This window comes from Aythya fuligula, chromosome 4 (assembly GCF_009819795.1).
Source record: "Aythya fuligula isolate bAytFul2 chromosome 4, bAytFul2.pri, whole genome shotgun sequence".
NCBI lineage: Eukaryota > Metazoa > Chordata > Aves > Anseriformes > Anatidae > Aythya > Aythya fuligula.
The window spans coordinates 63,173,241-63,186,991 of NC_045562.1; the positions used below are offsets into that span (position 1 = coordinate 63,173,241).

General features: G+C 38.4%; 1 protein-coding gene across 2 annotated transcripts; it reads right to left on the reverse strand.

Moving 5' to 3' along the window:
• ZNF518B (zinc finger protein 518B) lies at positions 1-12,893 on the reverse strand. 2 transcript variants are annotated; one of them, XM_032186626.1, is made up of 2 exons: positions 12,803-12,893; positions 1-6,083 (listed from the first exon to the last, which is right to left on the reverse strand). In XM_032186626.1, the coding sequence occupies exon 2, from the start codon at positions 5,875-5,877 to the stop codon at positions 2,620-2,622; it is 3,258 nt and encodes a 1,085-aa protein (XP_032042517.1). In that variant the 5' UTR covers positions 5,878-6,083; positions 12,803-12,893; the 3' UTR covers positions 1-2,619. The 2 variants fall into 2 exon arrangements, with proteins under 2 accessions (XP_032042517.1, XP_032042516.1); XM_032186625.1 differs by lacking the exon at positions 12,803-12,893 and adding an exon at positions 12,118-12,241.
• Between the last annotated feature and the right edge of the window lie 858 nt (positions 12,894-13,751).

Genomic DNA, 13,751 nt, shown 5'->3' on the forward strand with positions numbered 1-13,751 from the left:
TTGACTTCCTTGCAATCTTTTTATTTCTCCATGCTGCATCAGAATGCAAAGGAACATTCATTACAATTATTTCTCTCAAACCACTGAGAGTATTAAATATGAAGGAAATTATTTTCACATGACATTATTTGATCATTAGAACCAAAAAATCAACAGAACAGAAGCTGCTAAGTAGAGTTTGGCAAACCTCATGAAAAGGAAGAGAAGCATGATGTAATCTGCTTTCAAACTTTTATAGTCACCATACAAATTAACTTGTAGAAGGTTTTCATGTTATTTTTTTTTTTCTAAATTAAACCCATGAGAAAATAAAACAGCTTAACAATTTAGATAGGAGACTGTGTCAGAGACATACAAAGCTTTGTAGATGTTTACTAAAACAGCAAAGTTGCTTACTAAAGACAAGCATTACTAGTATACTTAAACCACCTACAGTTTATAATGCTGAGCAGCAATGCTTTTTCCACACACACAGATTACAGCTTTCATTAGGAATGTTCTTATTTTGCCAGTGACAACTCTTAAGAAGAAAATTCAAAGCCATTTTATTTAGTAGCTTCTACAGAAACAAAATCAATTCAAACAGTAACCTGGACTGAAAGAGTTTAAACAAAGTAGGAATTTTAGCCATGTTTTTCTCATGTTAACAATTTCAGTATTTATTGTATGTGATAGGCCAAAGTTTTAAAATGGAAACTATTTTCAGAATCAAAAATGCAAATAGTACTGTTAGGTTTGGCATAAAAGTACATGAAGTGAAAAAACCCTCTAGTGTTCCCATCTAAAAAAATATAATTCCATTTGAATACAAAATGAGAACTGTCATTTCGTTATTACTGACAAAGTAGACAAAAGGAAGTTTGTTCTGTGGAATAGGTTAGTCTATGATACAAATGATACAAAATTTTTCAATGTGTGATGAAAAAGATCTCACTTAAAGCACCAAGTATCTGAAGGATTTTAACACTATTGCAAAATGTTTGGAAAGCAATGTTTTAACTGTTTTTTAAAATAAGCCTCAGTCAGATGTACTTTATAGCTTAAAAATATTTACATTTCAATACAGATACCATACATACTTTATCAAAACAATGTATAATCTGCCGGAGTGTATAAAAAAATATTCCCAGGTTAATTCAACTGTTTACAAAAATGCACCAACAGCAAAAAAAAAAAGTTAGGAACTATCAGTTTTTCAAAACAGTAGTCCCAGTTCAAACATACAATAAACATCCAGCATTACAGTCAGTATTGATTTTCTTATCTTTAAAAATGTAATAGGTGATTTTGATTGTAATTGTGTGCTTCAATATAATTCATTCTATATGATTTTAAAATAGAATGATTTAAAATTGACGAGATGAAGAAAAACATGTATTGTTTGCGTACAGTAATAACCATCCCTCTTCTGTAAAAACTTGAAATTTGGCCCTGACTTAGAAATGTGTTTACGCAACTGAGCAATGCTTATACTGCACTGAAGTCAGTAGATATTATAGGTACATATGTAACTAGGCACATGCTTTTATAAATTGACACCTACAAAAAATATATTCTAGCAACAACTGAAGTTTTAAGATTAAGAAGGATGAAAGATTGCACTGAAAATCTGGTTCAACACTGTCAATGTTGTGCAACACTGCTTTTCATTTTTAAAAGTCTTTCCTCTTCAGCAAGCTTCCCCTTTAAGCAAGCATAAACCTACTGACTAAAGTTTTAACCAACTGACCAATTCTACAAATGTGTTCCTATCAGACTACACACGTGGTATTAGAGGGTTTATGTTTGGCTATTAATTCCTCAGATTTCCGAACAATCTGTGGAGACCACATCAAGAAAAGCTTCTCTCTCCTATCAGTCCAAGTTTGATGGTATCTCTGGCTCTGCGTGCTCAGAACAAAGGCAGTACAAAAAGCTTGACAGTCTTGTGCTCTCCTTCTCATCTCTACACAATACAGTCTAGGAAAAGACTAATTACTACAAAAAATTAATATTTTTAGTGCTACTTGACCTAGTGGGAGTAACTCTGATCTCACAGATTCTTCATTTACACACTTGTATTTCTTGAAAGTCAGTGAAGGTGGTTTTCTTCCACTGAAACAGAGTGCTTGCATTTAAGTTTTACTTTCTCTGCTTGGTACATAAATTGTCACTAAAAACTGATATAAACTTGCTGCCCACTGAAGATTGAAGGTGCTTTTCAGTACATAGGCGCCTAATCTCTGAAACACCATGCTGTAACAAAACAAATTAAACCCTGTGAGACAGATCCCATAGTCTAAGATTTTAATTCATACAGACCTAGAACAAATCAGTTACAGTACACTATTCTAACACAGAGAATAGCAACTAGAAAAATGTTTGCATAGCAAATCTTCTTCAAATTTATCTTATGGAACACATGAATTTGACCTCCAATAAAAATTTCAAACATGAGTGCAAAGTAGTGCTCAATCCTCATTATAAGTTTCTCAGTATCTTTCTAATTCTGCTCACTTTGCTAACAGTAGAGAACTTCTCATGAAGTGTTTTTACCTGTCTTCCTTTCCAAACAAATTGATGGCACCCATTAGAATTGTTTTTGTTTTTTTAAATCTCAACAACAACAACACCTCTCACTTAATGATTTTTTACTGGAAGAGAAAGAACATCCCAACCCTTGGTTGCCTCTATCAAGTGCCTTTGTCCATGACTTATCCATTCTTCTTGGTCCACATATACTCTTCCACAAAACCAACACTTAAACATACACTGAAGTGTTTCAGCTGGTGAAGCTTCCACCACCTGGTAATTGTTTTTATGGGTCTTTTTTAGTTTCATTTTTAGCATACTCTGCTTTTTTGCTTGGCTTCCTGTCTCAGCATTCTGAAGAGTAAGACGCTTTCGATAACGTTTGACACCAAGACAACTACTTGTCCTTTCCGACAGAACTACTTTCAGGACGTGACCTTTATACTTGTTGATAGTCTTCATGACATTAATTATCTCTGGTGTGTCAACATCAGGATGGTTTAGTACGACAACTGGCTGGTTGCGACGAGGGCATTTGATCAACTGATTCATTCTCAGAGGGACAAGCCGGAGACGTCTTGCCGTCAATAGATATGACATGTCAGAATTTGAACTGGTTTCTGACTGAGTTCTTGTTTTCCTCTTAGGAAGTTCCCTGAAGCTTGCTTGTTTTACCTTATTTTTGGGTCCTAGTTGACTTCTTGAATAGGGTTTGCTTTGCTTACTCACATCACTGCTTTTCTGATATGGTACACCATTTTGTTTGCTATTTTTAATACTTGCTTCTCGCCTTGGTCTTTGCCTGAGCGATAGATTTCGAGACTGAGAAGCATTTGGTTCAATCTGATTAGGCAAATGTGGCACATTACTGCTAAATTTCTCAGAAACACTAACAGGAACCGGGCGAGGCAAAAGCATTTCATTGCAATACATAGAAGGAGCTGATACTTCACTCCTCTTCTCTATTCCTTTAGAGTTTTGACTGCTAGTAGCATTAAGCACTCTCAACACTGTCCCTTTGGGGATAAACACTGGAGTAGCAACATTGGAATTTTTAGTTACCCTGCTTTTAGATGTTCTTGCAAATGTAAGCATCTGCTCGTTACTGTGTTCTTCACTACTAAACACACTATTTCCACCATGCATTTGAGGTAAAGACATAGCTTGTTCCAATTCAGTGGCAGGAACAACTCTCTCACAGCTTGCTGAATTTTCCTGAGGGAAATGCACCTTTTTACTAGAAGCTTGACATCTCAAAGGCATAGATTTCATGTTAGATTCAGCAGCAGACATGAGCTGAGCAATCTTTCTACACAGCAATGTTGCTGACTTCTTATTGCATGTTGTATCATCCCATCTGACGCCCTCTGGAACATTTTCGGCCCCAGAACTAAGAGAAAATACAGATGAAATAACGGGTCCCTCAAAAGGATTGCTCTTATTCTCCATTTTCTGTAGTTCTAATGATTCCAGGAGAAGATTGTTTTTTGGACTTACGGTTTCAGCTTTCTTTACTTTGCTAAAGCCAAAAGTCATGTCCTCCCAAGGTGGAGTTTTAGTGAAATTAAAGTTCTTTTCCGCTTCAGAACATGTAACAGATTTTTTATCAAAACCCTTACCAGTTAGATGTGCTTCTGCAGAGCTAACTACCACATTCTTACATTCTTTGTCATCCCTCTTTAGAGGCAATGTATCTTTTTGTTTAAGGACTGCAGCAGAATAGAATGTTTTGCCCTCCTGAGTAGTCTTTACTGAAATGTTCTTGGAACTTTTATCTTCAGAAACAGTGGCATATTTTGGACGGGATATATCCACACCTTCTTCATAACAATACAAATCATAATGTAAGTTATTTTTTCCATCTACTTCCCACTTCGAGGATTTAAGATCACTTTTTTTTTCAGTACTATTAGTCACCAGAGACTGAGAACAGAGCTCTGCAACACTTGAATGCACATCAATACCTTTTACCAAATGAAGGCGTAATTTTGATGCATCTTCTCTCTGTATAGATACAGAGTTGTAGTCTAAGCATTGAGAATCTGAAGAACAAAGACATTCAGAATTTTTGTCATGTGTACTCTCCAAATTAAGCTGGTTACTAACACTGGATAACTTGTCTACATTCACTTCCATGGTTAGTAACTCATTTTGAATCATAGAAGATGTTTTTTTTCCTTCTACAGATCGTTCTCTACCTTGATACTCAAGTTCCTGTTCAGCACAGTTCACAGGTTTGTAAGCTGCTTCTTTCATAGGAATTAGCTTAAGAACCAGCTGTTGAGCTCCGTTCACTATTTTAATCTCTACTATCTGAGCTAAACAATTAGAAGGAACTACAAGTTCAGATGGTGCAATTACTGTTAAAGGCATTCCAGGTTGTAAAGGCTCAGATTTTGGAGAATAAACCTCAACTTCCACACTTTGATTCTCACACATGCTTATTTCAGATGGCTCCAATATTGTTTTGTCCTGTACTGACGTTGCATTTATGCTACATTCTGTATCACGAGACGAACACACGATTTTAGTCACTCTTTCTGGAATCTCACAAATCATATTTGAAGATGAATTTGAAAGTTCATTTTGAAAAGGAATTTCATCATATTTCTGCTTTTCAAATAAAGTGCTTTTACTTGGCAAGCAAGCCTTCTTTCGCTTGTGGTTTATGATAGTATTTGAAGGCCGTTTTGTGGGTGCTTCATGTACTCTTCTTGTATGTTTTACTATATAGTCATGTCTAACGGCACCATATTCACAGTATTCACACTGATAAGGAAAAGTTCCAGTGTGTTTCACCAAATGTCTCTGGAATTCACCTTTAGTGTAAGATACATAATTACATTGGGAACAAATAAATTTAATTTCTTCATGTTGACCTATATGCTTTTTATACTGCAAAGGATCCCGTGTTGAAAATCTACACTTATCGCAGTAGTATTTACCTGGCAGAAAGTTTTTAACTTTAAATGTTTTCTGTTTTCTACTTGAGGATATTTTTTCATGCTTTTCAAAGTCTACAGCATTGGCACCTTCAGGAACAAAATGGAAAGCAGGCGGTGGAATATGACTGCATGTCTTACAGATGAAATTCTTGTCTTCAGTCCACCCGAGTTTCTTCTGCTTTTCTATATCTTGCATTGAAATTTTCTGAACATTTCTGCATTTTATACAGTTTATCAGTGACAACTTATTATTCTCAGCCTCAGTCCCTTGGTACAGGCAGTTCTGGTCACCATCCCCTTTTGACGGATTTGTTTTATCTTCAGAAGATTGCTTTGGGGATGTAGTTAAGGAATTATTTTTATCATTGACTTGGACAGGGTACAATCTTGGTAAAATTTCCCTCATTTTCTTCAATTGCATTTCAGAAGATGCAACTCTGCAGCAGTCTTGTCAAACACAGCAGTAACAGACAATATTTTCTTGATATTACTCTTGTTTATGCTGCTTATTAATTACTCATTCGGGCCACCAATTTGCAAAATATGCTCTTTGGAAGAAATGGTGCTCAAGGAACTGCATCCATATTATATTCCATGTCCTTAATTTTATTCAATCAACTTGCAGCACTAGGGAATAAAAAGTAGAAGATTAAGTCAGTTATGATTTACTAATCATTTAACTAACGTGAACTACAGCTTAATTACAACATGCGAACTTGTTAACATTGATTGTATTGTGCACATACAATCATTAACTCTAATTGAAACATATCCAAATAAATAACCCTTTAATGTTTGCTTATATTCTATTTGTAAATTCATGAAATGATCTAATATATAACAAAACCTAGGGAGTTTCTTCCATGTCATGAAAAAAAAATCCATTTAAAAGCATGTATTTAAGCCTAAAAAAAGGATTCTCAGTGACAGTACTCTGCACCAGAATTTGATTTCAGTTTATATACAGTCCTTGACTGAGGAAAAGATATTATAAAACACTATAGGTGCCACTCATTTATGAATAGCAATAAGAAAAAGGAAACCAACTCCAAGGATTACTAGAAACACACAACCTAATTAACATAAAAGTTCCTGAAGTATAGATATAAATTCTTTTCTAAGCCATGCCAATGTTTCCAGATCCAAGCAGTCCTGAACACTAACTCAAAACAACATATAATTTCTACTTCACATATTCTCAAAATAATTAGGTCAAAACAATCTGTGGCTGCAATAAGTAATTACTATCACTTCTATTAATATCACAGTACAATCACTTCTACATACATGTGCTTGTGGGCAAGCACATAAATAATTCACTCCACCCCGATAATACAAAATGTATTATTCAATCAAAATAAGCAATGCAATGGTAGGCAGAGGAAGAACAGTATTATTAGTGTAAAAATACCACAATCACTTGTGCAACACTTTTGGCCCCACAGGTTCTAGTACTTACTGTCACTTTTCTATATTTAACACAAACAAGATCTCAGCTTTAAAAGCTTTTGCCAAAACCACGAGACCACTGAAATTTGGAAAATAAACAACTGAAGCATCCTTTTGAGACATAAATAAAATAAGATAAAGTCCAAAGCTAACAGTAACAAGTAAAAATCTATTCAACACCTTCTTACTCAAAGTCTTACTTACAGACATAGTGTTGCACAGATCTGCATTCAAGTATAGACCCTGAGGTTATTTCTAGACTCCTCTGCATTTTAATATAATCACACAGAAGATGGCTATTTCTGCTCCTGAAATCTACTTTCTCTCCATGTCTACCTACAGAGAATAGGGCTTGATTTGGGCTCTAAAACCCTCTCGCAGAGCTGAGATCTCATAGTAGCATCTTACTACTATAATACTACCTGAATGAGAACTTGATACTCCAGCACACCTTTAGAATGCCTGGATATGAGTAAGGATCCAGAAGGTTCTTCTTGCATCTCCCTGCATTCCATCTGCTAACACTCCTAATTGCTGTAAGAATGTTAACCTAGAGATGGGGCTATACAAAGAGCATAAAAATTGACATAACCTCAAACAACAGCAAAAAGTTATAAAACTGGTTAGATGATTGTCTTTTCAGTCTCTAACAGATGGATGGCGGCACACCTCAAACTCATCAGTATGTAGCACTTAGGCTATAGCAGTCTCATATTATAGTGCTGACAGCTGTAGCTACATCCCTGCTTGAAAAACAAATCCACAGCAGCTTCCCAGGAAGGAGGAAAGCATACATTACTATATCAGGATCTGAAGATTTGTGTTTCATTTGTTTGGTTGCTTTAATCTAACACTGGTAACATTAGCACCTGGATAACAGGATAAAAGTCAAATAAATGCTTCTGATGATCTCAGAAGGACTGTTCTCCCTTGCTAATATAACTTTAGACTTGGGATGAATCTTGTTGACACAGAAGACATATGGTAGGCCTATATTCAGGAGATCCACTGCTTTATTTCAGGAGAAAGATTATACAAGAGCTTGGAGAGCTCAAGAGCTGCATCCAGACCAAAGATGCTTTGATGATTTGTACAGTTTTAAGAAATAACTAAAAATCTGCATTTTGAAAGAGACAGGTGAAATTAGATTAATATTGTCTTTGCCTTTTTTGCTGTTAGCAATTACCTGCTCATACTGAAACTGCAATCTGCATGAACCAGCCAGCAGATAAACATTGCGTACTTTATACCATCAACAACCTTGATCACAAAAAACAGTATTAGACTAAATACATAGAAAGATTTCTTATTTTTTTAACACTGTAAACTTCACCTTCCGAAATAGCACGAAAAAGAATCCACCACCTTTAAAGACCAAGAAAACACTGTCAAACTTCTTACAAATGCTTCAATTTACCAGACAGACCTCTATTGCTCAGCCCAGGAAGGTGGCACTAGAAGAATTTAACAGAGGTAACTCAGAGAACAGGCTAGTAGTCTTTCTAAACTTTTCTAACTCAAGTAGTTTTCTATTTGAAAGAGAAAACAAATGGGTGTATAACCCCAAATCCAAGCTTTTATGCAGACCTGTGACAAATACTGTGTTCAAACCAGTGTTATTAGAAGCCAAATTTCAAATGTTGCTGGAGTTACTGTGACTGCATTTGATATATGTGGTCTGTTAAACCTGACCAGCATCTAAACACCCACACAGCCTCTCACTCAGTTCCTATCCCACCCTGATTAGAAACGGGAGTGAACTGCAGGGCAAGAGACAAAGACAGTTTCATAGATGAAGGTAAGAAGCAAAGTGTAGGGGAAGCATAAACGAACCCACTTACCATCTCCCACAAGCAGACCAATGCACAGCCAGTCTACACGCAGCAACCACCTTGGAAGCCAACACTCCTCTCCCCTTTTTCCTCTGCTTCCAATTATTATTGTATATTAGGATGTTTTATGGTATTTAATACCCACCTGGCTAATTCTAACTAGTTGTCCCAGCAGTGTCCCCTCCCAGTCTCTTGCTCACCCCTTGTCTACTCACTATGAGGCTAGGGAGGAAAAAAGCCTCAACATTGTGCAAACACTGCTCAACATCAGCCAAAACACTGGTATGTTATCAATTCTGTTTTAGCCACAAATTCAAAACACAGCCCAAAACAGGCTGCTCTTAAAAAAAATAACTCCATCCCAGCCTAACCCAGTACAAGGTAAAAATGAACTCAATAACCAGTAGCTGCTGAAATGACACCCTTGTTGTCTACCTAGCTTTTTTTTTTCCTCCCCCATTTTTTTTTTTTAATTAACTGTTCAGTGATCAGGAAAGGTTTGATGCAAACCATTCCTATTTATCACTATTTTGGCTAAAATAAAGTACATTGCAATGTGTTGGTTTTTGTTTTTTCATTAAATACAGGAATTAAGTTACTTGCTTTTTCTGATTATTTCAAAAAATTAGATCATTGATACAGATTTCTGATACAGAAAGGTGGTGCAATAATCCAGCTCCATTCACTCCATACCACCATGAATAGGGAGAGAAGGGAGGCTGAGAATTACCCTGAAAAATTGTGTTAATTAACTGTTATCAGAGACATGCTTCAGAAGATTTAATTAAATTATACATACTGTATTTTTTCAAGTTACATTTAGATGCAGAGCACACAGACCAAACCAAAGACACAACTGAAACAAGACCTGAAAGTCTACAGGGAGTCTGAATAGAAATGCAGGAATGGGACAGATAAAGAATCACGTAAAAGATCCTAGGTGTGTCAAAAATCAGTTCTAGTCATTGTCTTTACAAGAACGTATTTGTAAAAAATTCTAGATACCCTAGATTTTGGAAAAACTTGGAAGAAGAAACAGAGGCACATGAAAAAATGATAACAGGAAGTTAAACCAAACTTTATTCACTCCTACCAAACACTTGCTATTCAATGACATTTAAAAAAAGGACAATTAATGAAAGGAAATATTCCCACCTTGCACATAACACTAAGTAGTGTATCTTGAACCTTGCTGCTCAAGATAGTGATCAACAGATCCACTGAAGTCAAAATGTATTCCTAACAGTAGATATCACATTTTTATAAAGGTTAGAAAACAAACACCAAGTAAAAATAAACAGACACCCTCTGCAGTCTCACTATGCCAAATCCATCCAGTACAAAGTTTTTGCACTGCAGTAAATTACAAACCACTGACGCAGCCACTGTCAGAGACAGGAATTCCTAGCATCTTCCCATTATTCTATGTTTATTAAAATTTCCATTACCTTCAAATACATTAAAACTTTGTTCATCATTCCGAAGAAAAATATTTATTTTCCACTCTTTTACTTCCCTTCTTTACCTCAAAGTATACAATGCTATCAACAAGACGGATGTGACGAGCAGCATGTTTTTATCATACATGATCAAATAAGACCTTACTTCAGCAAAGTATACACCTCTCACATACTAAGTTCACAAACTGCACTCAACAATCAAGCTCTCCTTTGGATGAGAAAAACTCATCCAAATCATTTTCTAAGAGAAATAAATTTTAAAAGAATTAGAAGACATTGTGCATCACTGTATCAGGAGTATAGCATGCAAAATGCAAGTCTCTAGGGGAAAACTTAAATCTCCATGTAAACTTATCTTGTCTGCATTTCACAACTCCATACTATGCCATGTAGTATTGGTTGGCTGTATCTGATAAGCTGAGTGAACTGTCGTACTGACCCAGCAGCAGGGGTTGACTAGCCAAGAACCCACAACTGTCAGCCACCAGCTTTAGGCCTAACAACTGGGAGAGATCCAAAGCGCTTGACTCAAGTATTGCATAATATTGCAACTAATTAAAAGCACTGATTTTGTATTGAAGGCGAATTATTCAAATACACCAAAGAGATTTTATCTGTAATTATTTCTTCTTAAAATTGCATTTTGCTTCAAAATGACAGCTAATCACACAGACATGGGGCTTTTTGTATCTGAAATTCACATCAAGCTTTTCAACCAAAATCAATGAGGAATGTCAGTGCAGATAATTAAGAAAGAACAAAGACCACAAACCAAGTTTTTAAATCTTACTTTTATTATAAAATACACAGTTATTTCACTCTACAAAAACAAAAAATGTAACTACATTCAAAATATTTACTACTTATGGTATAAAGTTATGCAAAATATTGATTAAAAGTGGATAGTTTTCTATTGAATAGATGAAAAATTGTAAAAATGTATCGAGATTTATATACATCATAAGAAGGCAGGTATATATATATATTAAATACAATATATAAATACACAGTATTCTACTGAAATGGTGGTCTAAGGCTCTGGGCCTGAAGCCTAGCTTTATTTGTACCTGACACATAAAAGATTCTGATATGTAATTCAACTGCTTGGTGGTCTTATTGCAATAAACTAAGCAAGGCACCCTAATATAACTACTGTATCAAAAGCAATACTTTAGACAGTATCCAAAGAGATGCTCATACAGTTGTTTATCACATGTATGATTACATGTGATTACATTTCATACATTACATGTATGATTATCTTACGAATTTATGCTGCATATTTATCCATTTCATAAAAATTACAACCATTTCAAAAATCTCTGTATATCCAAAGCATACTGACTAGCATGTAGTATTACCTTGTTCTAAGCTTTAAGGCCTGTAAGCAACAAAGCAAGGAAGCATGACACTACAGAAAACGGGAGAGGAAAGAGAAAAGAGCTCTATTACATATTCCTCCATACCCAGTTCACAAAGCACTCATGTAGATGCTAAAATTCATCTCTACAGATTTAATTTCTGATCAAATAAACCACTTACATAAGGATCTGCAAGAAAAGGGCCTACTACTACAACCTTTTATTGTAGTAGTAATGCAGAAGAGAATACTAGCAAAATCCTGTAGAATACCATTAGTCTTCTTTGTAACAAAAGACTTCTTTTTATTACATGTGTGCTTCAGGACACGTAGGCTACATCCATGATAATACTGGATTCTTTTTTAAAATAATTCTAAGTCATTTTATACATCGCATTTTCCTTTAGTGTCCAACATAGGACATTTTTATGATAGTTTCTGTAGCAACAAAATTTAATTTCGGATTTAATTAAGAGATTCTTATGCCTGAACACTGTAAAGAACAAAATTTACATACAAAAGGCAAGATGTTCAATTTGCTCAATAACGTGGTTACTAACCCGAAAGCTTCTCTTCTTCAAGAAAAACGTCCCAGACGCCAAACCTGGACAACAGCTTTAGAGTCCAGGCGAATCCACGGCACCCTCATGGCGTCCACGAGCCAGCAGCACCCGCCAGCTTACCACCAAAAAGAAAACAAACAAACAAAAAAAAAAAGACCAAAAAAAAAAAAATCCCAATTTTCTCAGGCCTCCAGCCCACCCACGCAATCACGGTGCTGCCCCTCCGCGCAGACCAGGCCTGTCTCGCTGAGGGAGCGTCTCTGCTTCGCTGAGGGGTTGAGGGGTGACCGGGCGGCCGGCGGATCCCCCGCCAGGCCGCGCAGCCCTCCGCCCGCTGCCGCCGCCGCCGGCGGGGAGGCGGCTCCGCCCGCAGCGCCGCGCAACGCCGCCGGCGGCCCGCAGGGGGCAGCACTGCGCCGGGCTGCAGCCCGCGCTCGCCGCGGGGACCCCCTCTAGACCTCTCCCTGAGGGAAAGGCGGGCGGGCAGGGCATGCGGCAGCCGCGACGCGGGACCGCCTGGGGGAGCCCGGCGGTGAGGGAGCCCCCCCCAGCCGGGAGGAGGGAGATAAAAGCCTCGTCTTCCTCAGCCGCTTCACGGGTTCCCCTCGGCTCCAGGCGCGGCGCCCGCTCCACCTCTGCCCACAGAAGGCGCCCGCTCCTCGGCGCCCCCCGAAGCACTTACCCCAGCGACAGCGAGCCCGCAGCCCGCGCCCCCCGCCGCTGCTGCTGCTGCTGCTTCTGGTGCTGCTTCGGCCCGGCCCTCCGCTCCCCACGGCGACGGGCAGCGGAACTGACCTCAGCGGCGGCCGGGCACCGCGCCGCCCCATTGGTCAGCACCGCGCCGCCGTTCCCGCCGGCGGCGCCGTGTAGAACTCTACTGAGGCGCCCCGCGCGCGCCGGCGGTGGCGCAGGCGCGCTGCGAGCCCCAGCCCGGTCCGTGAGGCCCGGCCGGGCATGGCCCCGCGGGGAGTTCCTGAGGAGAAGCGCCCGGCGCGGCGGTGCCACCTCGAGGAGGTGCGGGGAGTGCAGCCCGGCCCCGCACGCCGAGCTGTCAACCAACCGTGCGCGGCACGAGAGGAGTGGTGGTAGAGGAGGAGGAGGAGGAGGCCGGGTTGGTGTAAAAGGCGTTCAGCGTTTACCAGAAGGATGGCTGGAGAAGGGGTCGTCGTAGGGTCGCTCTGTGCTCAGTGCCTGTCGTTTTCTGTTGCTTCCTATCAAATCTAAATTTCCGTTTAAATAAATTATTCGTAATCTAATTTGAAGGGAGAAAAGTTTAAACTTTTAGCATCTTACCTCCTAAAAATCCTTTTAAGGTGACCACAGCATTTAACTATTATGCTTAAAGAGGAAACCACATTTAACATAAAATCCAGAGTCTTTGCAAATAGTGTCTTTATAATGGAGCTTTTCCTGTATGTGACTTAACAGTTGTGTGCCATTTTGCTGTTTGTTCTGTTACTTGGGATCTGTGCAATAAAAGGAACCGCTAGTAAGTTGTATCTTCTGACTAGTTTTTACTACTACCATTGGAAAGAGCGGGCTTGATGTAGGCTTGCCATTGTCTAGGTACGCCTGACTGATACAGGTGGTATTTTGTGTTCTTACTCCACCATAGGCATTCACTGTACTCA